The 25,451-nt window shown below is 38.3% G+C and overlaps 1 protein-coding gene and 1 long non-coding RNA gene across 2 annotated transcripts; both read right to left on the bottom strand.

Moving 5' to 3' along the window:
• On the bottom strand, nucleotides 1-25,451 carry COCH (cochlin). Its single transcript, XM_052782539.1, has 11 exons — nucleotides 25,385-25,451; nucleotides 25,264-25,308; nucleotides 19,325-19,481; nucleotides 9,749-9,882; nucleotides 8,499-8,561; nucleotides 7,591-7,635; nucleotides 7,355-7,502; nucleotides 5,493-5,596; nucleotides 4,429-4,655; nucleotides 2,412-2,928; nucleotides 1-1,650 (listed from the first exon to the last, which is right to left on the bottom strand). The coding sequence occupies exons 1-11, from the start codon at nucleotides 25,407-25,409 to the stop codon at nucleotides 1,475-1,477; spliced, it is 1,641 nt and encodes a 546-aa protein (XP_052638499.1). The 5' UTR covers nucleotides 25,410-25,451; the 3' UTR covers nucleotides 1-1,474.
• On the bottom strand, nucleotides 21,872-25,257 carry LOC128139729 (uncharacterized). Its single transcript, XR_008234487.1, has 3 exons — nucleotides 24,387-25,257; nucleotides 24,062-24,163; nucleotides 21,872-22,956 (listed from the first exon to the last, which is right to left on the bottom strand). It is a non-coding gene; the product is annotated as an uncharacterized LOC128139729 (long non-coding RNA).

Below are 25,451 nucleotides of genomic sequence, written 5' to 3'. Positions count from 1 at the left end.
TCTTTGCCATTCATGTTTAGTGTAATATATAGCCAGTCATAAGTTATTAAAAAACACACAACAGAAGCCTGATGAATACAATTCCTTCTGTGCTGCTCCATAACTACTATGAATTTTACAATCAATAGCGAGGGCAGAGGAAAAAAGGGAAAGCCTAGATTGATAGGGAAAGTGCTGTTTTGTTTTCCACTGTATATTTTACTTGCAAAAACCTTTATTTTCTAAAGAATACTTGAAGTATGTTATTCACACCAGGAACCTGGAATAACTCGGTGAATACTGCATTATTTTAACCACATGCATGTAGGTATAAATGTATCAACACATTACTAAGTATGTAAGCAAATTAAAGCCTTTTTTCAAGAAAATTATTCTTTCATCTTCAGATAACCTCACACATCTTTAAAGATGTTTTTACTAGCATTAGAAAGTTGTTATTCTGTGAGCTACTGAATCCCACTTACGTGTCTGCCTACTCTTTTCTTTTTCTAACCATGTAATCTGATATAAATCAGTTAGGTTTCAAGGTTTGAGATACCTTTGGATTTGAATTTGAATCCTTTCAGTTCCCAGTGTGTGGTCTAATTTAATCTCTTCACCCAAGATTCCTGACTCTAGCTGTCTAGCCAATAACAACTTTGTAAAATCAAGACAGTACAAAGCATAGACAGGAAAAAATCTGGTTGTTAATTAGATATATTAGGAATATCACTGTTGACTTCAGTGGTGTAGGAAGCAGTAGTATCAGCTAATATGTTACGATCCAGATTCTCAAAAAGAACTACTGTGCCTTAAATACCTTTCAAAATCTGTGCCAAAAGAACTGAACAACATAGATCCACAGAAACCTGTGGGTAGAAGTTAAATGTCTTTTGATGTAAACTTTGCCAACCAGATGGCAGTATCATTCACAACAGCAAAACCTCAACTAGTAAAAATAGACTGATTAGCTACAATCTGTTGTATCTTTTCTTAAACTGCCTGGCAATAATGGATGTTGTGCAACTGTAGCACTGAAAGTACTTCATGCTATCAGCAGAACTCCTTGAAAAGATACAGAATCATAAGCTACAGAAGGCTTATAGAAGAAGATGATAGTACCGTGTATTTAAAATTATGTTGTTTAACTCATAAGAAGACGTCTAACAAGTGACAGCAAAAATGTCAGAGCTGTACTGTTTCCTCTGCTGATATCTGATAGCCTTAAGTGCACGATATGCATAGCTTTAAACTTGGGTATACTATACATGTATTGAAAATAATAGCTGTTGGCCAAATTCTGCACTCCAGTATTAAGTACAACTTCTAACAAGCTCACATGAATCCTTGACTGACTACAGAAACACAAAGTAGCCCTTCTTCTCTTGCATTATGATAGTATATGTAAGAATAGAACATCTGTACTTTAGAGGGACTGTTTCAGTTTCATGATTTTTAGTTTCAAAGTAGTAATATCCAACAGCAGATTTTTGCTTTACTGTTTAGAGTCCAAAAAATCTTTACAGATGCCTCTAATAATATCAGGAACCATCTGCTCTAATCCTGTGAACTCTCTAGTGAAGAAAGTATGGGATTCTCTTGGTTCAGAAGCCATGTCTTTCAGATCATCCAGAGGTGCCCAGGCAACACCAACAGAGAAGACAGTTATTCCTACAGTAAGAAAAAAAAAAAAAAAGTTAAGACCATTTTGCCTATGGATACAAGAAAAACAGCCATTTCTACATCCATGAATAAATCTGGATTGGAAAAGTATGTTTCAATACCTGCAGTCTGTCCAAGATTATTAGATTTTGCCACTAAGTATCAGGAATTAGAAGATTTGTCTCAGTAAAAATCCTGAAGGAAATACGGGTTATCTTAAGAGCTAGTGTCTGAGTTGTTTTTTGTAGTGATACACATGAATGTAGCAGTTACAATCTCAGTCTTGAAACACAAGTAAAAAAGTGTAAAATGATTTTGAAAATAAATCTGGATCCTTTGTGTATGCTTAGTGCTTTCAAGCGTCAGCAGCCCAATAAGCTTTCTGGCCAAAACTGCTTATTTGCTTCCTAGATGATGATGGACAGCAGGAGTCATGCTGTATTAGATAGCATCACTGATTGGAGCTTCTCTACTTGGCTCTTTATTTTTAATCTAATAATTTCTCTCCTGTTTAGGGAAATAAGACTGGGTGTATGTTTTTCACTAAGCTGTCACGAGTGAGTCTACTCATACCTGGCTCCATAGCACTGGTTCTTTTCATCCTAATGGAAAACAGTTCCTCGGGGCTTACGTTTTGCTGAATTTAAAACAGGTATGACATTCAATTCACTCAGTGGGGCTTTATTTGCAAACTTTAAAATCTTAACATTTACAATACAGCATAAATAGGATGAATCAACTTCCACTGCTTTTAAAGATACATCATTTACCTGCTTTTTGTGCAGCAGCAGCAGGTCCTCTAACATCGTCATAAGACTGACCATCAGTCAAAACAACGAGGAAATTTTTGTTAGGTCCATCTTTCATTGGCCCAAACACATTTCTGGTTGTGAAAGAAATGGCATCACCAGTAGCAGTGCCACCGCTCATGTAGCGAATGTTCCGGATAGCCGAGAGGACCTTTTCTTTAGTGGTGTAGTCTGTGAAGCTGAACTCGGTACGCTGATCGTATGTGAACTGCACAGCTGCAATCTTGGAACCAATGTCAGAGATCTCAAAAGCCTTTGCAACATTGCTGATGAATTCAAGTACAAGGCGGAAGTTGCTGTCTCCAACGCTGCTGGAACCATCTATCAAGAAACCTATGTTGACAGAGTTGTAGCATGTCTTGCTACACAACATCTGCTCATGTGAACACAATTTTTGGACAAGAGGTTTTACATATTTGGTAGTACCAAACCAGGTGGGCATCTGGTAAGAGAAGAAGCCGTTGTTTCGACAGACAGCCTGTTTGAAAACAAAAAGTCAAGAAGTGAATACTGACACAGTGGTTGTATGGATAATAATCAGACTTCTGTATGATTTCCTTTCAAAGGTGGGTTAGAAATGGAGCCTGATGGTGGGGACTTGGGGTGGGTTTTTTGCTTGCTAGTTTGTAAAGAAACTGAGGACAAACATCTGCAGTTGAAGTCACTGAAAGCTACACTATAGCTTATTTTAACCAATAAAAAAGTCATCCCTGCCTCCCAACCTCTGGAAACTTCAAATAATTTCACTTTATTTGTAAGAATTGTAACAACTGGAAATTTTAACTACATGTTTTGAAAGTGAACTAAGTCATGGCTACTGAATATACAAAGGAGTGAAAGTTCTGTATTTTTGCTTATCCACTGAAAATTAAGCTTCTGTATTTTCCCTTTGAACTTGGTAAGCACTTTATTTTTTTTTTAATCTATGATGTCTCAAACACAGACGTAGAGTTTGGCAGAAATATAGCTCCAGGTCATTCAAAGCAAAATTTCTTTTCCCCCTGGCTTCTATAGGATGCATGTAAAGTGCAACGTAATTGAGAAAGGGGTTAAATTTAAAATCAGCTCTCCAAGGTGATAACTAATCTGTCTAAGATCAAAATGCAGAAGGGGAGGGCAGGCCTTAGTCACCTAAGGTCACATCTTTCTGTGCCTATGAGTATGTAAGATTTGGACCTGCCTGCAATAACACTGGGGTGGCAGCAAGCTACCTTGTGCCTGGAAGAAGCAGAGCTGTAGTGCTTCATTCTGTTTGTGCTCTGAGCTGTGCATTTTCTGCTGAAATTAAACATCTAAAACCTCCCTGTGAAAAAATGAGAGGTTATTTTTGCTGGAGAGTAAGTAAAGACCTACTGATTAGAAAGCTCATGTGAGAGTAGAAGATCTGTATTCAAATTCCTACTCTAACTGATCTAGACCAATATCCAAAACTCTTCATCCAAGATGAATGGCTTGCATGTGAACTTGTTAGGATGTGTTTTTCAATCTTTCCTGCCCTCTTTGTAGTGAAAGTAAGTAAATAATCGTCCATAGAGCATGTACTGAAAGATATTCCTCGCTGTCTGCCATTTCAGGATAGGAGATATCATATCTGTGTTTCATTGCCTTTGACACATTTAACCATACCTACAACAGGGGAATCTCCTACTCTGAGGATCTTCATGTAATTACAAAGTTCAGGAGCTACAGCTTGGCCAAGACTCTGAACTGGGAGGACAGTGATAGCATTTCGGTACCTTTGTGTAGCCCCCTTCAGCAGGAAAAAACCCAGTGTTTCTTTAGGCTTCCTATTGATATTCTTTTAAATCACTTATAAGCAGGGATAGCTTCACTGACATTTTTGAGACAGTATTTTAATTTTACATATATATATATGCACACATTTATAAAAGCATTAGTTCATTAATATTTTAGCATGAAGTAAATTCTCTAGAATCATACCCATGACTGAAAAATGTATAATGATATTCTTTCTTACTTTGTCAACAAAACCAATGTCTTGTACCATTCCCAGCTCCTCTGTTGTGGGTTTCGCTACAGATACAATGAATACATTGACTCCAAATTCTCTGGCCACTATGCCAGCTTCTTCTATATCATCTGAGGGCCACCCATCTAGGAACACTACAATGATCTTGGGAATTCCTTTGCGTGCTCCATTTTCTAAAGAGAAGAATTTCTGAGCTGTGTGCTTCAAAGCTTTCCCTAGTTTTGAACAGAAAAAGAATATGAAGAAATAATGCAATTACATTTTGACACCAGTTTCCTATATGAAATTGTGCTGGATTTTGGTTATGATTACAGGTCTAACCCACTGTAAAAGCAAAAGAGTGTCCCAGGAAATTTGATGATAGTGAAGCTTGAGCAACCTTTAAGTTAAAAAACAAACAAAAAAACCCTCAAAAAAACCAAAACCAAACCTTCCCCACAAAAACCAAACCCCAAACCTACAGATAAAGCTGAGGAAGAAACCACTCACATTTTTTCACCCGCAGGTCTAGTTTCGTACTAGGAGGTAGCTATACTAGTGCCTGCCAAATTAATCAGAAGGAAGTTGAGGAGCTACTTAAATTTAGCTTGTGAAATGCAACATATTTGGAATGCTCAGTTTCCTCATTTGGCAAACATCTCTTCACAACCACTTACTACTAATTCCAAGATTATTCTAACTCTTTAATTAGCAACTCATCAAGAATGAAACACTAAGCCTTTTAGATATGAATTTGTCTCAAGATATCACTCTGGTACTAGTGAAAAGTTGATTACTGTTTAAATGCAGGAAGTGATATTTGCACTTCTACTCTAATTAACTGGGTAATAAGCAACCCTAACTTCCGGAAATGGAATGGAAGGTGTGGCAATGTTCTAGTGGAAAAATGTTGAACCTAAGCTGAGCGTGGCATTTAAAATGCTTTCTTGCCTAACTGAATTATAAGAACTTCAGTGTGTATATATATACACATAGTTTTATATATATTAAAATAAATAAGCATTTGGAAATGTAAATAAATAATTTCTATTTGCGTGGAGGTATGAACTCACCTGTATTAGAATTGCCTCCTCTGAACCCTAGTTCCTTTATGGCAAACAAAACTTCTTTTGCAGCAGTGAAGTTTTTCAGATAGAATTCAATTTTTGGATGTTCACTGTGGAAATATAAAACAGAGTAATAAAGTATGTAGTTCACTTTTCATATACTGCTATGGCATTAGCAAGCTAAAATACACTTTGAATCATTTTGTTCTTGGTAATGTACACTCTTCTTTGTATTTTTAATTCCTAAAATAGAAGTATGATCCTCACTTAATAATTCTCACAATCCTTAGCAATAGGAATTATTTAGCTGGGTAGGTAAATCAAGAACAGATTGACTCTTATATTTATCAAGCAGCTGAAAACAGTAGGTTGAAAATATATACAGGAAAAAATTTTGAACATGCCAGATGTTAAACTAAATGTATTTGTGTAATTGAAAATTGGCAGGTTTTCCACTATTTGTATGACAAACACCTTGTTTTTAAAAAATTCATGTGAAATGCAAACAGTTTAAGTTATTTGAGAAGTTTTAAGGTACATTAGCTACTGACTCCATTTAAGAAATGAAAGATTTTAGCTGCACTAAGTTCCCAGATTTCACTTTTGATTTATAGTAGGAAACAAATTTGTCATGTGAAGAGTAGAAAGAAAAACACCTGCAGGTCAAAGAGCTGCTGCTATGAATAAATGGCCTGATGCTCCATCAGAATCACTAGAATGAACCCCTGTGCCAAGCAGAGTTGGTCTGCAGTGCTGAATCTCATGGCACAATAACTGTTAAAATGGTACATTTTGAGATATAAAGATTATTGCGTCTAAGATTCATTTCTGATGAAGAGTTGAATGTTCAAGGCACTGAACTGATTACTCAGTTTCTCCAGGAATTGTTCCTCACAGTATTTAAACCCAGGACAGCAAGAGTGAGGCTCATTTCCCCCATATTTTGATGTCTACATTGGACAGACTGGATTTTTCAGGATGCAATTCATCACATCCTAAAAGAGGCATCCAAAGCGGTTCGGCTGGTTTGTGCCATGAATGTGGTCTTTCTAGTGACTATAAAAGCAAGCCTACGTCATTAAATCAGACACAGACATCTACTCTGCAGTTGTCTTAAAGGCAGGGGAGAGGAACAGACCTTAATGATGAAAAATACAATAGAGAAATCCTGTGTTAATATAACAGATGTTTCATCTTCTTAGAATAAGAGAGTTAAAGGCTGCTTTGTGCTTCCTTTATTCCAGAAGCAATAGCCAAAATGGCTAAGCCTTGGAAAACTGCTACTGCTGAGCACTAGCAAACTGACCTGTGGCTCCAAAAAACCTTTTACCAACATCCTGGATGTTGCAGTGGCTTTCAGACTGTTTTGCAGCCTGCAAACATACATAGTAGTATGAATAGTTTTAAAATAAAACAGTGACCAATTACAATTTGAAAATATTAGCTGTAATAACCTACAGGTTGGCAAGAGCAGGTTTTTGCTTTGTACATCTACACACAGCCAATTGTGACAATTCCCTCTCTACAATTTTTAAAGAGCCATCTCCCCTTTGCAGAGTACTTTCTGCTGTTTTGCTAAGATGAGCTACAAAACTGTCAGTGGCAGAGGGGCTGTGAGAAGTCCAGCTGCTCTCTCAATCCAAATATCAAGTACCAGAGGCAGATGATGATCAAATTTTTCATGCCTTCTCACATGGACATCTCAGTGTAGCACAGATCAAACAGTACTGCAGCTGTAAAGATTTTGCTTTCTCTTGCTATTCATCTGCAATTATTGAGTGAATACTGTTCTGCAAAATAGGGAGTGATGTTTTAATTAATTTACCTTATTAATCACTCAGTTATATTTTGTACAGATCTGTTCTTACCTGGCTTGTACAACTCCAACGTGAGGCCCTTCTGTTCCAATTCCCAACATCACAGCTACTTTTCCAACAAAGTTTTTCTGCAAATTAAATCTGCGTTGGCCGATGTTGTAACTTCCATCAATAAGAAATGCAATATCAGCTTTACAGTCTGTGAACATCCAAAATAATTAGACTTACTTAACACCAAATAAACATTAGGATTTTGCTTTGCAAAAGTTGAATCTGTGGGTTCCTACCTTTGTTTCCAGCCTTTTTATCAAGTGGCTTCTTAGGTCTTTTACCTTCAGTGAAGGAAACAGCATGGATCATTTAAGAACAAGATGAACAGTCAAAAGTGAATGAGAAAAAGCTCAGACTCCAAGAATTACATGGCAATCTATCTGCAGTAAGAACTGTCAATCGGTTTAATTATTAAACTTGCGCTACTACTGCTTTGCTCCTTAGAGAATATTCTTTTTCAAATGAAACAGTTTAACCTTCCTTTCTACACCTGCCTAGCTGATTACTGAAAGGGAAAAAGCTGAGTGGGTTGCTGTAGCTCACCAACCCAAGTGCTACCATTTCTCAGTTAGCAATCCTGCTGTACACTGTGCAGTTTTAATGATTTGGAAGCAAACTGTGACTTCGACTGTAAAGCAAACTGTCTATTCACAAAGAAGATCCAAGTCCAGTATTTATATACCACTAGCCTTCATAAAAACTGATCTAGCCTTTTAATGCAGCATTTTCTGGGGAGAAATTTGCATAACATCTAAATATCTGTTATGTAAGTCCTGACAGCACTCAGCTGTTGAGTAGTTCTGTAAGAAGGAATGCATTGTCTGTCTTCTCTGTTGCTTAATGGGAATGAATATTACATGAGCTTATGAACTCTTTTCTTCCTTTCTGTTATTCATATTACTTTTTAAAATTCATTCAAGTTTTTCATAATTCACGTGAGCACTACTGAAGTTAGAATCAATCTCCTTGATTACAAATGATTCCTCTTTTTGCTGATGAAAGATATACTGCAAAAACAGATATTGTATATATTTTCTTCTTTAAAAATAAACAAATCATATGAAACATGGCATTTTAGTCAGGGATTCATCCCCTGTAGCACATCTTACCACAGGACGCTTCCCTTACTGCAGAGATCTCGTACCTGTAGAAGGACGTGCTGTTGATACTGATCGCCCAACTGCTTCAAGTGCTGCGTTCTTGGTACCTGTTAAAATATTGGAAGAATAAATTTACTCTATTTCAGTATATTTAGATGAAATTACAAGTGTTTGAAGAGTGCTGTTTTCCCAATAACCTTTCTTCATCATCTGCCATTAGCCACTCTTGGAGTAGGACGTGGGCCTAGACAGATCTTTGGTGCAATCCAGTATTGCACTCCTTGTTTTACAGGTAATAAACTTCTCCTTTGAGCATCTGCATTTGAAACAATAGCAGCTGATGAGTAATTACAGCATATCTAATTGATGAGAGTTTTTGAACTATAGCAGACATTATTTCTAGCAGATACATTCAAGACGTGATCTGAGGAAGTGGATTTCGCTTACAACCTCATCAAAAGCACCTGTAATTCCAAGCTCTTAGCTATTAATTTGCAATGGTCACTATACAAGGATTACTAGTATCTTAGAGTAGGCTGAATTTTAGCTATGCAAACAATAAGAATGCATTAGAGAGATTTGTTTCCCAAACTTTGAAAGAATATACCAGAAAACACATACACTTTAATATTTTTGAAAGCACAACAACATATATAACCAGTAGGCTTCTTTATACATTTTTATGAGGGTGGTTTAACCTCACCCAAGTGGCAGGGCGTGATAACTGGTTTGCAGTCAGGCACAGTATCTCAACTATGCAGACAAAAACTTCTGAAAAAAACACCATGTCACACTGTAACTTAATGACCACATCACATCTAAGTTGACATTATTCCTATTTTTGGAGGGCCAGTGTTCTGTTTTCAGGGAACAGTGCACAAGCTCTTTGAAGGGCCCAACAAGTGCTACTGTCTGCACACAGGCAGGCAGGGCAAGAGAAAGGATAAAACTATACGGCTGGAAGCGGTAGGTGGACAGGACTGCAATAGCAATATGAAAGCACTGACTTAGATCAGTTTAAACTGTCATGGAACTGCACTGTCAATTGCCTGCTATCATGTCATTATATTCTAAATAACTGTGATCCATTTTTTGTATCAGCTTCTGCTATATGCTATAGAATAGTAGAAATTGTGGAAAATTGAAGATTTAAAAATGAGTTAAAAGTGAGAACTTTTGTTACTACAGATAGCAATCACATTTGTTCATGCATACAGAAGCACTGAAGAAGTTTCCTAGAGTTCTGATAATACGTCAAATATAGTTTGCAAAATAGTAAGTGTGATCCACTTACGAGTCACTGAGAAAGACGAAGCCCATCTGGCGAGCACCTGAGACTGGATCCCATTGGCATTTACAGCAGGGTAGTTTTCCTGTCCTGGGAGAGTCTGTACCCTTACAGCTCCTCCTGCATTGGTGATCACCCCGCTGAGATACAAAAAGAGTTGTTACAAATCAGACATTTTAATCACAAGAAAATGCAATACAATTATACCATCATTAGTATATTGGACACTAGCCTCCTGAAAAAGATGCCATACAGGCAGGCAGCTGTGTTCAGGCTAAAAGAAGCTATAAATTGCTGAAAAGACTTTTATAAGAAACTATTCTGCAGAGCACCACACAGACTTATTAAAAAAAGATCAGGAAATTCTAAAATTCTGGCAGTGTTCGGACTGACACAGAAGAGTGATGTTTCAAGGACATATCAATTCCTAAAGGAAGGAGCTTCAGCAAAACGTATTTGAGCTCATCATGCCTCATGAATATTTGTGACTGAAACAAAAGTCGGTACACTTAGCTACAAAATGACCAAAGCTAAGAAAACAGGGAAGAAAAATTGCTGTTTATAGTAGTAATGGATACGTAGGCTATCTTGTTACGCAACTGCAGACTGAAGTCAGAATTGGTAAACATTACTGATAGCAGCCATCAGATTACTGATAATTATAAGAACAGAACCTAAAGCGTCTTATTCTTCTTATTCACCTGTAGTAAGCATTAAATGTGAAATCTGAAATGAATGAAATAAATGCAAGTTACTAACTCAATCCATGTAAGATTCTGGATTGCTTTCAGTCTAGACTTAGAAATAGTATATCAACAGCAGATGCCATTCAACCATGTAATTTTCACTGACAGAGACATAGAGTAACATACCAAATTGCAGCTTCAGAATTTGGAATACTTAGGTAACAGTTAACAAGTCATAGCTATCTTCATTATTTGAAGCATACCACAATGCATCCTTAATATACAGTTATAATGGATTAATTAAAAAAAAATTCAGAATAAATACCAAGAAGCTTACTGATTAAAATATCTTATAAAGTCATATTCAGTATTATAAGACTATTATACTCCTTACTGCCTTACTAGAAGCACCAGTTTAGAAACAGAAGTGACAAGAAAACTTGTAGCAAAATCTACGGAGGAATTTTTCCAAAACTGAGAAGGTGGTCAAACCTAAATCACCCAGACCCTAGACAAGTTTGTAGAGGTCATAGTCTAGTTCTTAGAGAAGGCGACTATAATTTTTCCCTTGTTGAATTTCATTTCATGATACAACAAACAGGTTTTGAGGTTGCCTACCAGATCCGTCCTGCCATCTGAGACAAATGAAGAAATAGCTGGTTTGAAAATCTTGCAGATGCTTATGGGCTGTGAGTCATGTGAATACGTAGCAGGACAATAGATTTACGCATTTAGGAAACTTCAGGGTTAAAAGCAGCCCAGAGTGAACTTCACTGTTTTTGCAGGCAGGGAGGCTGTTATGGTTGGTTGTATTTGGATACCTCAAGTGACAATAACAGGCATCAGAACTAGTTACATCTCTTTTTATGTGCTACTGAAAGTATGGTTGTTATTTTTAGAGGCCAAAATGCAATGTTAAGCTTCTCTAAGAGGGAGTAAAAGCTTGATGCTTTGTAGTACTTGGACAGGTACAGTACTCTGGGAGACAACCATTTCAAGACTACGTAAACACAGCAATGTGCACCTTTGTGTTTATTTTTCTTATCTGCTTGGCTTCCTGCTTGAAAAGAGGTCCCAGCGTAATCTGATTTAAAATATTGTGAAAGTAGAATAATCAAGGCCAGAGTTTAGGAAATCTTGCATATATTTCTGGTAATATGAGCTCTGGGTGTCTGTGGCAAAGGCAGCTTCCACATAAATCTCCTTGTGGACTGCTGTTAAAATACATTCCTCATTCATGGACGTGCTTTGCATTTCTAAATTGAACTGTGGTTATAAATATTTAATTCATGTAGCTTGGAAGATTATGATAGTAGTTTCAAAATACAGATATTTTCTCATCTAGGAATACTGTATACAGTATATAGGCAGAGGATCTTTAGTAAAGTTACCCTGAATGAGTTTAAAAATCAGACTATAAAGTTAGCAAATACAAACAGCACTTCACAGTTCTTTAACAAACAGTGAGAGGAAAATCAGACCAGAGTCTCTAACTGGTTATTTTTAAATGACAGGAAAATTCAGTAAGGCAAAGTTATCTTTGGGAAAAAAAACCACATTAATGTATTTAGAATATTTCAGTCTAATTAGAACATAACTTTCTTCTCTGGTACCTGGCTCTCTTTGGCATCCAATTCTTCACTAGTGTCTCAGGAAATATGTGTCAGAAATAGAATATCTATGTTGAATTGGAACAGTTTCTAGTTTAAGTTTATACTTGCAATTTTAGTGAAGGTACTTGGGCTTACATCAGCAAACCTGATCTATGCCCAAGTTAGATCCCAAGAAGAGCTTAGTATGTCTTCCCACTTCCTTTGTCACGGGCTCGCAACTTTGAGCACTGGCTGAATAAAACTCAAGAAGACATTCATACTGAAAGCTTAACCTAAGAATTTTTCCTGGAAGCAATGATTTCAGCTTATTTTAGGAACAGTGTGACCAATTTTGTCTATATTGTTCCATTTTGTCGATTGGTCTTTTAATTTTGATTGCCACATAATCATTCTGGGAAAAAATAATAGTCTAGATAGTCTCCATTGAATTTGGAAGCTTTCCACTGAAACCAGAGTAGATTTGTTTGCTCCTTACCTACTTATTGAAAACACTTGATTCTGTATTTCATCACAAGCCATAAAACTCTAGACTGCCTTCTGAAGATACATTATTTCCATATAACAGCTCTGCTATTTTTAATGCAGGTGGGAGGTTGATATTATATGTGAATATAACATGAACTATAGCTTTATCAAAGTTATTCCTCTTGTCATTTGGTTCTGTAGGTAAGTTAACAACTGTTTAAGCCATCTTTTACGATCTCATCAGTTTTACTTGGAATGTTTCTTCCAGCAAGTTTACTCAGAGTGCATCCTCATAATGTGCTAAAGTGGAATAAACCATATTGTCAATATGCCTTTATATTCTGAATCAGAGTGGCAAATTCCTTCCTGCAATTGTTTATGATTGACTTTAAAAGTGAGATTCATCCTGTGTAGATCTGCAGCAGTATTTAAACAGTGAAGAAGTGCCTATGCCTTTCCTTAGAATGATTTCTGTCATTACAACTTATTTGATTTTCACTGCTGTTTTTTGCTCCTGGGTGATTGACTTGCATGCCACGGCTGTTTTGATTAAACTGGAACTCTGCAGATTTTCCAGGAACAGCTTTCACTTCCTTACTCACGGTTTCATGCTACTGCCAGCACTGCTTGATCCAACTTTATACAAAAGCTGTCAGTCCATTCTCTTGCCTAGCTTCAGGGATAATAACAGATCATAATTTATACCTAAATGGTATTTTTCACTCAAAAATGCACACAAATTGAACAGAAAAGCAGATACATGAGGAAGCAATCCAGTACCTCACTGCACAATAGCTCATGGAAGAAAGTATACTGGCCAAGGGCAGCAGAACATATGGGAAGGTCTTAGGAAATACAGGAATTTCATCTAAAACATACTTTAAAAATCTGAATTGAGGTAAATGAGCAGATGGGACTGAAGCTTTTTAGAGCCTCATGCACCTCCTCAAAGTGCAAGAACTGTTTATCTCCACTCTCAGAGAAAAAGATACGGGTCTGGCTTGCCTTTGCTTAATTTTGAATGCATTTTTAAAGGAGCCTCTACATCAAAACTGATGCCTAGACACAAAGAGACTCTTCGGCCATGGGAGACAACCCTTATAGATGTAACTGCAGTCAGTAATGTTAGACACAGCAGTAGAAAACTGAAATACCATCTCCTGTTTAAAGAAGGAGGAAACAAAAAAGATTTTCACCAGGTGAAAATCTTTTTCCTCTGGGTAAATTTTCCATTGTTTCTTAGAATGTGTAAGAGCAGTGACAGATTTGGCCAATGGAGAGAGCATTTTTTGCAGCATGCTTATAAGCTATTGACTTGTTTAAAAATGTTGGAGATAAAGCCAAGTGGCTATTCCCTTAAATGGGCTTAGTTCTAAGTGTAAGGTAAGGATCAGCTAGATAAAATTGTCTAAAGATAACAAAATGTTGTCAGTGAAATAGACAAAGACTGTTTTTCCCCTTTTATAACAATGTTAAAGACTGAAGAGAAATAGTTTTGAACATAGGCTAAATTTTGTATGCTAAGGAAAGGTCCCAAGCCCAAGGGCAGCAGCACTACAACTGAGCTGTTGAAAGAAGTACATATTGAGCTGATTTAGTCTTGCAGTCCAGAAGCAAAACATTGCTCAAAAGCTCACATGGTATGTTTTCATGCTCATCATATGTCTACAGGTAGGCTATCTGCTTTTTCAGCAGAAGGAAGAGAGCAGAAAGATAAAGGCCTGACATACTACCCAAGAGCATAATTTTGACCTGAAAGTTCCAGTTCCCATTCCTAACAAAGTGCTGGCTGTGATAGCAGCTGGCATTTCCTATAGGGTCCTTGGATGAAAACAGTTATCCTCAGGGACTTAAGATGAGACAGGCAAATTACCTGAATTCTCATAATTCCTTCCTACTATCAGCAGCTGCATCAAACTCCTTCCACATCATCCACCTTTCTCCATCGCTCCAAGAAGCATCCTCCTCTTCTCCAAACTGCAGTCTCCTAATGCTGCCTAATTGCCTTCAATCACTGATACGGAGCTGCTCAGGGTTTCATGCCAGCATCCTCTAGCCCCCTGGGTTGTTCTCTTTCTGTCTCCTCTGCACCCCTATTGCTTTTGGCAGGAAAGAAGGCTCAGCAGCAGAAGCAGGCACTATACCAAAGTTTCCCAGGGGATCTACAGCTGCTCAGAAATCCCTCTGGCCAGACAACTTTTTTGTCAATATTCTTCTAGCAAACACCAGGGCAGCTCAGAGGCCGTTCCTGTTTGTGGTCACTTTGTGGCCAGCTTGGTAATACAATGATACGCTTTTGTTACACTTGAGTTCTGGGACCCCAATGTTTAATTAGAAATGGTTCCACCCTGTGACTACTTTGGAAGGTTATGAGAAAATTTACAGGCCTATTTAGCATCTAAACTACCACATTGGGCTAGGTCTCCATTTAGTGGAATTGGCACTAGAACAGAACTGCACAAGCTGAGAACCTAGTCCTTCATTTGACCTTCTGATTATTAATCCAATTAATCACTCAGTGGTAGATTTAACTCAGTTCTTCATGCCTACATAGTGTCAGCCTGGTAGGAGGTTCTCCATTCTTCCCTTGACAAATAAATCTTTTATTCTTCTGCCCAGAAAAAGAACAATATTAAATAAATATTCTGTTTCCTGAGAGTAGTTACACATAAAATAAGGACAGAAAAAGCCAAATATAACAAACTAAAACAGGCAGAAAGCTTATTCATCTGTAGTATACAGAATTATTCATAGCTGAATTCTGCTAAACTCTTTACATGCATTATAAAGTATTTTCTTGTGTTAATAATTGCCTCACAGAAATGGAACTACTCATAGGAATAAGCATTGTTTGGTTTACATAAAAATAAGAAATCATGTCTCAGTTGGGAACCGGCACACAAACTGGAGCATATGTGGAGCAGGGAACTGACTCATGCTCACACAATCATTTTCAGTTTAAAAAAAATAAGGAAGCACTGCTCCCAAGACTGATGCTTCTTGAAACAGTGGATAGTTGTCTGACTGTGCTTTCTATAAGGTAACAGCAACAGTCGTAGTGGCACAGGCCTAGTACTCAACAGTGCTTTAGGTATAGAGCTATGTTGCACTCACCAGGCAATGTAATGTAGAGTACACCTAGTTAACTGAAACAACCACAACTAGTTTATTTGAAAGAAATTTAGGAAATTCACAAAGCGCATATCTAGTTACATCACGATAACAGCAAGTTACAGTGATTACCTATTAGGAATATCTTCTTGGAGTTACTTTGACACCAATATGGAGTTTAGCCATTGCAATACAGAGCGAGAAGGAGCAAGTATTTTGTATGTTTTTGTTGGATTTTGCAGCCTGCACTGAAATTAGCTGAGAACCAAACAGCTATAGCCTCTCCTCCATTCATTAACCCCTTTTTTACCAGGACTAGTATTTATGGCTGCTAATAGTTGCAGCAAAACCAACAAAACTCTCATGCAGCAAATTCTGTTCTGAGTATGAAAGGCCAACAGGACTAATAGCACCCAATTTAAAGGTAGTCTTCAAAAAAGAGCAGTTCTGCTAAACAGAAGATTTTCTCCTATATTCTGCTTTTTCAAAATGCTTTACTACAGTCTATCATATTCAGAAGACTTGAACATTGTTAATTTACATTCTTACTGGAAGACACAGATTAGAAGTGTGAGTATATTTTAATTCCTTCATTGCTATTAGAGCCCTCATTGTTCTTGCAAGGTCTGTGGAGACAGATTGTTAGATGCAGGTTTTAGAAACAGGGGTGCACATTTCACAAGTAGTATAATTTATATTGACAGTTACTGTGATAAGTATGAATTTTTCTATACTCCTATGCTTCTGGGCTGGTGAACAATAATACACATAGTTTATAAGGTACAGACTTCACTGAAGAGTTAAGTGATGTATAAATGCCTGTGCTTTATTACCTAGGGGAAGACTATTCAAATCTTGAAAAGAAATCTGCATCTTCCATTTCTTGTACCTCCTCCTTTTGTAGAAGTATTCCCCAGCTGTGATAGAACTGAGGCCCACCAGCTTTCTTGGTGGGAATTCTCTAACAGTCATTGTCACCACTGGCATGGGAGGTTGAACTGGTTAGGAACTTTCTTTGCGACTTTTCAAAACACTCAAGTCTTCAATCCCTTTGGAAAAAAGGTCTTGATAGCAAAAGCTTTTTTTCTGTTTAAGTAAAGACATCTTTGGCAACCAGTAAAGAAACAGAATGTCAAAATAAATGGCTTCATCACTAAATACAAACATTGTCTTAGAAAAAAAGACAACAGGAAGAAATCTCAGCTTTCCTGTGTAACCTTTTTTTCCTAAAAAAAAAAAAAAGAGACCTTTCATCCAGAGATTCTTTCACAAACTTTTTGTATATACCTAAACTAGGAAAATGAAGAACTGAAGTCTAACTTTTTTTTTTTAAACACTCATGAAGACACTTAAAGCACACTGAATGGAGGCATTCATTCTTTTTACAGAAGGATCAAAAGGAAGCCTGTTCTAGCAATAAAACACACATGGAGTCATGTAACTATCTTTGAAACTAACTCTTAAGCTTTAAAAACAAATACACACAGACCCTACAATACCTCCCAAGTTCTTTCTAGCTGCCTTCATAGTACCTTAGCTCTTAGTCTCCTTTACAGCATTTGAGAAATTCCAGACAGAGTTTCTAATCAAAACTCCTCCTTATATCCAATTAAAATTAAAAAAATTGTTCAATTTAGTTTACTTAGGAGTTTAAATACTATAAAAATAGCCTGAATTTTTGAAGTCTTGTTAAAAGTTATAGGATTTTAATTGACACTTTAAAAAAGTTTCTGGATAGTAATGATAGCCCCCTAAATATTATTTAAAATGTTCAGTATGTATTTTATGGCATTTGAAGTATCAAGGAATGAATGTTAACTCAAAAACCCCTTTAGTTTCCTCCTTTACTTTCTAGTAATTTATTTCTCTAAAATTCTAGGGTTTTTTTTCTTTTTTTAAATAAAAAAATACTCTGATAGCAGAGTTCAGCATCACATCAACATATTCTGAAAGAGTTTCTTTCTGTTGCTTGGGGATAAAAAAAGATTGAAATTATTCCCCCATTACTTTTAAATACCTTGCTTCACTTAATCTTTTAAGAATAGTTTCAGCCTTTCTGCAAGGGCAGCAGTAGTTTTATATGGAATATAAAAATATAATAAGATGGTGTGATTTTTTTGTTTAACTGTAGTTTATATATATGTTAACATGAACATACCTAGGAGCTTCAGTGATGCTCAAAGGGATTCTGGATAAGTTATGTTGTAATCCACAAATGCTAATGAAATCTCATTCGTAGGAATAGGATGTTAGAAAGGTCTCTGTAATATAGTATGATACCTCGACATAATGATTTGTGTCAAGAATACCTCTTGAAACCTAAGTAATTTAGATTATATGCATGAAGTCATTTACGTTTAAATATATTCATAATATTTAATTATAGAATTCTCAGAAATTGGGAAGAGTTTGGGCAGGATGATCTAGTCCATACTTTTGCTTCAAGATAGGATCAATTATAGTTATCTAGTTATTCTAGACAGGTGGATGTCTATTGGTTTTTTGAAACTGCACTGTCTATTGCAGTTCCTATAATATCCCAGGCCATCTAGTCTATCCTTATTTTTTAGGCTTTCCTTCATGTCAAATCCAAATTTCTGCTGCTGAAATCTCAGTCCTATCTTAAGAGTCATAACACCTTATAAAATTTCAAATCTACTTTGTGGTAGGAAGCATATTGTGAAAGGTCTAAGCAAATAAGTATCATGTTGTACAGACAGTTAATAGACAAAGCTAAAAATCGTCCTTTAATAACCAAAAAAAGCTTTCTCAAAGCATTAAAATCGAAGTCTGAAACTCCCTGTAGACTGACAGTCAGAAATCAGTCTGGCTTCCACAGGCATCTGAAATAGATATCTCACTGTCTCCAGCTGATTTTGTCCAACATGTCCTTATTAAAAATTGATCCAAGAGAGAATTTACCTTGCCAATAAGTAATTAAATCTTTGTCCTTCCTCAAAAAAAAAAAAAAACCAAAACCAACCCCCCCAAAACCCCCTATAACCTCAATGAGATATCTGCCAGCCTGTTTTCCTTCCCCTGTGGAATTATTATTGCTTCTCTAATGACATCTATTTAGCATGGGTTATCTGGATATTTTTCTTAGTCTTTAGTTTTCAATTTGATACAGAAGTGAATTCAGCTAGATACTGGTCTAATTAAGAGATCATTAAGTAGACTAACACCCAGCAAGCAACTGTCAGAAGAGAAAAGCTGTAACAGAAAAGCATAACACTGATTAAAAGCAATAGTCTATGGACCACATTCAGCCAAATCATTGGTAGGTCTCTTTGCATAGGAGCTTAAGCTGATTTCAACAGTTTCAGAAAAAGTGTCATGTAAATTAAAGTCAGAAAGTGAATCTGCTTTTATTCTCCAATTAGTTACTATTTCAGCTGTATCCTTCCATGTCTACCAGTGACACCTAAGTAATCTTACAGTGAAAGTCTGTCTGCTGCTGTGCCCTTTCAGAAAAAGTTAATAAAGTCATTTTCACGAACACTTAAAACACCACTCGGGGAACTTGCAAGCCACCCAACCATTCTTTTCTTCCTTGTTCTATCTTCTCCTAATGACAGTCCTACTGAGTTAATGTGGCTCTCGAAATCCAGAAAGATCTTTATTATGATAGCATCAAATAGTTAAGGTTTAAAAGTGTGGCAAGACTATATAAACTTAACACATTGATTAGCAGTCATCTGACTGACCTGTGTATGGCAGCTCCGCAGACACTGGAAAGAGAGGCATAAACTCCATCTCCAAAGACATAAAATTGCCATAGAGGACAGTTTGCTGGGCAAAGGACATCTTCTGTCTCCTTTCTAAGGTCAAGTCCTCTTGTAAAGCACGTGATAGCAGTGGAAGCTAAAGAAAAAAGAAGAACCTGTGACCTGAAAATCTTAAGGGTTTGTTGTTGGGTTTTTTTAATCTCTCTACAGTTTCCAAGCTTAAAGCAATGTTTGAATTTGAAATTAGTTACAGTGTCTCATCTTATGCTCCACCATCTCTGTAAAGACATCTTTGAAGCTTACAAATATACAGGTATGACAAGGAAGAACATACTCTTAAATTATTTATGGGAAAGAAGCGGAGAAAAAGATGGAAAGGGTAAAAAAAAAAGCAAACAACACCAAAACAACATTAAAATAATTTCCAAGGAATATTACAGGATGAAAAGCAATTCACATCTGTAAGTTTACTGCAGAGACAGAAGGGCAAGGGGAAGACCTTCAAGGGCTGGTGGAACACAGGAGTAGACAGCACTCTCCAAGGGAGAAATTAAATGACTCTGACATCCCCATGGTAATCTCCAGCCATAAAGACATCTATGAATCACTTGGGAAACTGAGTCTTCTCTCCAGTGGCATTCATGAAGCAGCATTTCCCTTAGCCTCTGCAATAAATCCTACTGAGGCCAGTGTAAAAAGAGGAATACCCATCTCCTTGCTCCAGTAACACAGTAACATCTAGAACATTCACATCAATTCATTGCAATGAAATTTACACCATTATCATTGTGCAAAGGACTGTCAGATTCACCCAGTGAGACAGAATTTATTTATTCAGCTGAAGCACATGCATTTTTCACATAGAACTCTGCTTTTTTTCTCCTTAAAAGTTGCTCCTCAGATTATCATCGTTAAGCTTTCACTGTGCTTGCATGTGTGCAACGTAGGTGTGCAGACACAAATTTACACCAGTATACAATTTTCCTTGGCAAATTGATGCTTTTTCTTTTGAAAACTTAGATGTCATTATCTTGGATGCTCACTACCATCCTTCTATTACACAGGACAGCACATTCAGCTGGTCTGATAGCACAGCAAATTAGGGCTTGGGCTTAGATCAATATCAGTTCAGCATCATAAATTCAACCCATGACTGGATATTTATTCTGAACTTCTCAAGAAAACATCTTGCCCTGGCTGAGCACTAGAAGAGCACTGTGCAAGAACCTTTTCTACATGCACTCGGAGTATTACTTTTTCACAATATTAAGATGAGAGCTGACAGAGCCTGGCCAATGTATCAGTGCATACACCACAGCATTATATCCCAAGGAGAGTATGTTTCAGGGATCAGTGATCTGTCTCACACCTGCTTCCCTGCCCACTCTTTCCACGCTTACCCTAGGGTGCTTACTGACCCCAACATAAGCTGCTTGTATTTGAAAGTATTTGGAGCATATACTGTTCCTCATCAGCAGTTAGAAAAGGTCATACCTCCTGCTAATCTCACTGACTTTAGAACTGAAAAGCAGAATAGTTAGACAGAGATGCACAGGAAATTGTGTCAGTTCATTCTGGCTGCATAAATCTAACACATACATTCATAGACCATGCATGTAGTTTTACTTTTAAGTGTATGCAATCCTCATTAATGCTATACTGAAATTATGTTAAACTACCTAGTCACATCTTCCTGAAAAATCTTTGCTGTTATTTGTCAGCACAAAGATGTGACTTAAATATGCTAAATATGTCTATATAGTCCAGAGTAAGAAAAAAGAAACCAGTAAATACTTCTTCATTTTTCCCTTCTCAAGATAATAAAAGCTGTCCACCTAGCAAGACACTGTAAAGTGATTTAATCCGATTCTCAAGTATCCTAAGAAATAGAGAAGTTTCTTTTAGGACTTACAGTCCTACCTACTCACATCCTCTCCACGTTTAGTCTTACACATTTGCCTTAAAAACAAAAGTCTGAAAAATCATGCTTATACCTAGAAGCTCCATATTTTCATTGTTAAAAGTGCTATCTTACTGGTATTATGCTAAAAGAAGTCAATTTGCTTTGCTGTTTGAGTCCCCCAATCCTTTCATGAAAGTTGTAGAAGTGTATCAGCTAATTACTGGGCACCAATCAAGTAATAGCCACCAAATGACAACTAGCAAGACCATCAGAATAAAACAGCAGCTGGAAGGCTGGATATCCTTGGAGGAACCACTGCAATGAGCATCACTGGTAATCTCTGCTCTCACAGTACTGCTTGTGCCATTCACCCTGCAACATTTTTCCAGCCTCTAAAAGTGCAAGACACCACAGGAAGTTTTAATATCTGTCATTTCTAATGTACTGTACTTGACTAAATTCCTTGGCAGGCTGTGCCTACAAAGACAGTAGTTAGGCATGCCTAGTTAAGGAACCCTTTATCACTTGGAGATCTGCATTTCCCTCACTAGCAGGTGATTACTAATTACGGTCATATGTCAGACTAACATTTTACATAGCACAGAAGATGGGGGGGGGGGGGGAGGGGGGAAATCTTGTTGTGTTTTCCCTGGTTGTGAAAACACAGAAGTCCATTGTAACCCATCCATGGGATTTTTATGTATTGGCGGTTTAAAGACTGTCATGACCCTTGTCTACACAATGAGAAGGTGGCTTCCAAGGGAAGGGAGCAAGTTGCTGCTGTGTGAACTGAAGAGCTGACATACTGTAGCTAGGGGCTGTAGCTGTTCATACCTCAGCTGGATCAGCACACTTTGAAGTGCATGATGCTGTTAATTAAAAAGCAACAATTTCATTTTGGTTTTCTATGTAGATAGATACAGTTTTCTATAAACTATAATTCTATAACTGAGACTAACATTAGGAATGTTAGGTGCATCAAAACGAGAAGTACTGGGTACCAAAATTAAGACATATGATATCAACTCTGCAGAGGATTTTGTTCTTCCCTCTTAGGTAATGTATCATTAGCTATCCAACCCATAAAACTACAAGCAACCTGTTGCAAACAGGATAATGTATTAATCAGGTCTGAATACTAGATAATATAGAATAGTTCTTTGCCAGCTTATACACTAATTCTCCTAAATTTTGTATGTGACATTACTATTAAAATTGAAGAAGGTGGTTGTTTTTGTTAGTCTATCCAAGATACTTCATCATAGCAGAAACCACCAAAGGGCTACATATATAAGGTAACCGATATAAAACCCGTATGTTTTAATCACTGTAATTTAAGAATGCAAGAGCAGTAGAGGTGGAGGCATTTCTCTGGATACTTATGTGATCCAATACTCTAAATCCATGTATTTCTGGAAGGAAAGATAAGCTTGTAATTTACAGGAAAGGACTCAGCCCTAGACTCCTACCCATTCTGGACTCTGATGAAGACTAGAGACCTATGTTTTGCGATATAACATTAGGCCTTCAGAACTGTAATAAAATGACCATCATCCCATTCTGTCAAAACACACACTCTTTAAGCCTCACAGAAACACACTACATCAGAGTACACCATAAAAACAAAGTACTAAGAAAAGAAACTGTATTTCTTCCTGATTTAAGCCGTATTTAAAGGTAGGGATGAATGTCTTCCATCACTGTTGACCTAAAAAAGAAAAAAAAAAGCAAAGGCTCACTTGTCTCCTAAAACATCCATCTGATAACCATGCTTTCAATCATTCCATCAGTGTCCATCTTTTTGGTGCCTAATCCCACATCTGATTTGCCCTGAATAGCTGTTTTATGCCCACCTGTAGAAGTTCTCAATTTTTGACAGAAGTCACTAATGTAAAAGAATGTAGAAAAATAAAATCCATAACCAAAATCTGAGCTTTTCTTATCTTGAAGTTTCCATGCATTGCTTTGGGAAAGTGGAATTTGTTTATGTAAAGGAAAAAAAAAAATCCCTATGTACGTTATGACAAAAAAGTTAGGGATTCCTAAGAGTAGGATAGCTTTACAAGTCATAAAATAGAGAAGTACATCCCTATTATGCTTCTTATTCCTGTCAGTATTGTTTCTCTGCAAAATAGGAAGATTTGAAGTCCTTTTTTATCTTGAGGATTCAAACAAGCCTGCTTTTTCTCTCTCATGCAAGGAATACTCCCACAAGCCTTATCCATACTAGGAAAAAACCCACATACTAGTAGAACTATACCTGTTTATATTTTGGAAAACATATTCACAGATCGCAAATTCATATAATCTTAAGCACATATCCTGATCTGGACGAGAGCAAGGGGATTTAAAAAATCTGGTCAGGGCTATATCATTCATTTCAATATGAGGCTTGCCCTTTTCTGATCAACTTAAGGTCGCTTACCATCACACGCCAATGTTCACCCACCCATACAGTCTCATGTATGGTAACCAGAACTGCTGAACTGAGCAATATTTGTATGCATTTCAGGGGGAGTATAAGGAAAGATATAAGATCCTTTAAGATCTCCCTAAGTAGTTATGAGCCTAAATAGAGCGGACTTTTGAGGAAACTCATGTTCTTCCATTAATTTGAACAACAGAATTTAAGCACTTTATATAAGTTCCTGCAAGCTTCTAGTTCAATAACCAAATGCTACTTAATTTAGGCTCAGAATAATGGTAAGAGACAATATCTTACAGGAACCGTTCACATATTACAAACACATCCTGGTACCAATATTCCATTTTGCCAATATACCCTTAATGTTATTTTAGCTGGTTCCAGGTACCTTCAGATTACAGTGGCTTCTTCTCCAGCCCTGGGAGAAAGCATTACAGAAAACTTTTCACTTGTGTCCTGACAGACTGTTGGCACTTCATCTGTAACACACCTGTAAAGTAAAAGGGAAAAGAATTGGGGTTGGAGTAGGCTTTCTATTGCTGTGTATTTTTTTGCTTTTATAGCCGTAGCATTCCTGTGTCATATAGCTATTATCAATTTAGCACAAAAGAATTTTCCAAATGCTTAAGTGAACACAAAATGAGCAGCAAATCCTGCTTCCTAATGGCTGTGAAATCCTGAACAGCCATTCAGAAAAGCTTGAGGTCACTCACCTTCTGCAGGCCAGGCCTGCGTCCGGAAGCACATCCTTCTGGAGGCTCCTGCCCTCCCTCCATGAGCGGCTCCGCTGGAAGGGGCAGACAAACCGCTTGCATCCTTCTGGCGCGTTATTTCTTCAACTGCTTCCTATGGCTCCTGGTTCCCACGGATTGACTCTGGCTCCAGGAGAGCCCACTCTCCAGCAGCAGGGATGCAGTCCAACAGGGCATGGTGCAACAGGCAGCCCCTGCCCCGCTAGGCATCTTAAGCACGTTCTTTTGCTTTCCGGGTCAAAACAATGGCAGGGCAGGTTTAAGAAGTTTTTAACCAATTCCATGGTCAAAAATACATCGGAGATCCTCAAATTGCCAAGCACCGCGCGAGTGCCTTTGTAACACACACAAACACACTCCCACTCACTCTTGCTATCAGCACTCCCCTTGACGGGGACACTTGTCACCACCGCTCTTCTTCAACCTGTGCCAGGAGGGAGTTTCACCCTCGTTTGGAAGCGTTCCCGGACATCCTCGGTGCCACTCTGCAGCCTCCCCCGGGGCCACCTCCCGAGGAGCCTGACACGGCGGGCCCCGGCCGGCCTCCGGCCCCGGGGCAGCGCTGCGACCCCGGCCCCCCGCGCAGCCCTCCGCGGCGGCGGCCCCGCCGCTCGCACCGCTGCCCGGGACGGCCCGTCAGCGCCCCGCCGGGGACCCCCCCCGGCGCGTCCCGGCGAGAGGCGGCCGCGACCGGGCGCGCCGGGGAAGCGCCGAGCCGGGACCCGCGACCGGGCGGCCCCGGAGACCGTCGCCTCCCGGCAGGGAGGAAACGGGCGGAGACGGTCCCGGGGGGAAACCCCCCCGTGGACAGGTGGAGGGAGGAGAGCGGCCAACTCACCCGAGCCGTCGCTCCCGCGCACGGGGCTGGAGAGCAGAAAGGCGCCTGCGAACAGACAGGGAGCGGGTCGGGTCGGCGCGATGGTCCGCGCCGGCCCCGAGCCGCTCCCCGCGGTACCCACCGAGGAGAAGGGGGGCGAGCCACATGGCGGCCCAGAGCAGAGGCGATGCGAGGCGAGCAGCTCAGCT

This window comes from Harpia harpyja, chromosome 3 (genome assembly GCF_026419915.1).
Source record: "Harpia harpyja isolate bHarHar1 chromosome 3, bHarHar1 primary haplotype, whole genome shotgun sequence".
Classification (NCBI taxonomy): Eukaryota; Metazoa; Chordata; class Aves; order Accipitriformes; family Accipitridae; genus Harpia; species Harpia harpyja.
Note: the sequence above shows the minus strand (reverse complement) of the source record. Positions and strands in the feature narration are given on the sequence as shown.

Coding starts and splice junctions, on each gene's coding strand:
- COCH (XM_052782539.1), bottom strand. CDS start 25,409: ATGTGGCTCGCCCCCCTTCTCCTCG. Junction 4,656..5,492: donor AGGAGGCAATTCTAATACAG/GTGAGTTCATAC, acceptor GTTCAAAACTAG/GGAAAGCTTTGAAGCACACA. Junction 2,929..4,428: donor ACATTGGTTTTGTTGACAAA/GTAAGAAAGAAT, acceptor GTTTTCAAACAG/GCTGTCTGTCGAAACAACGG.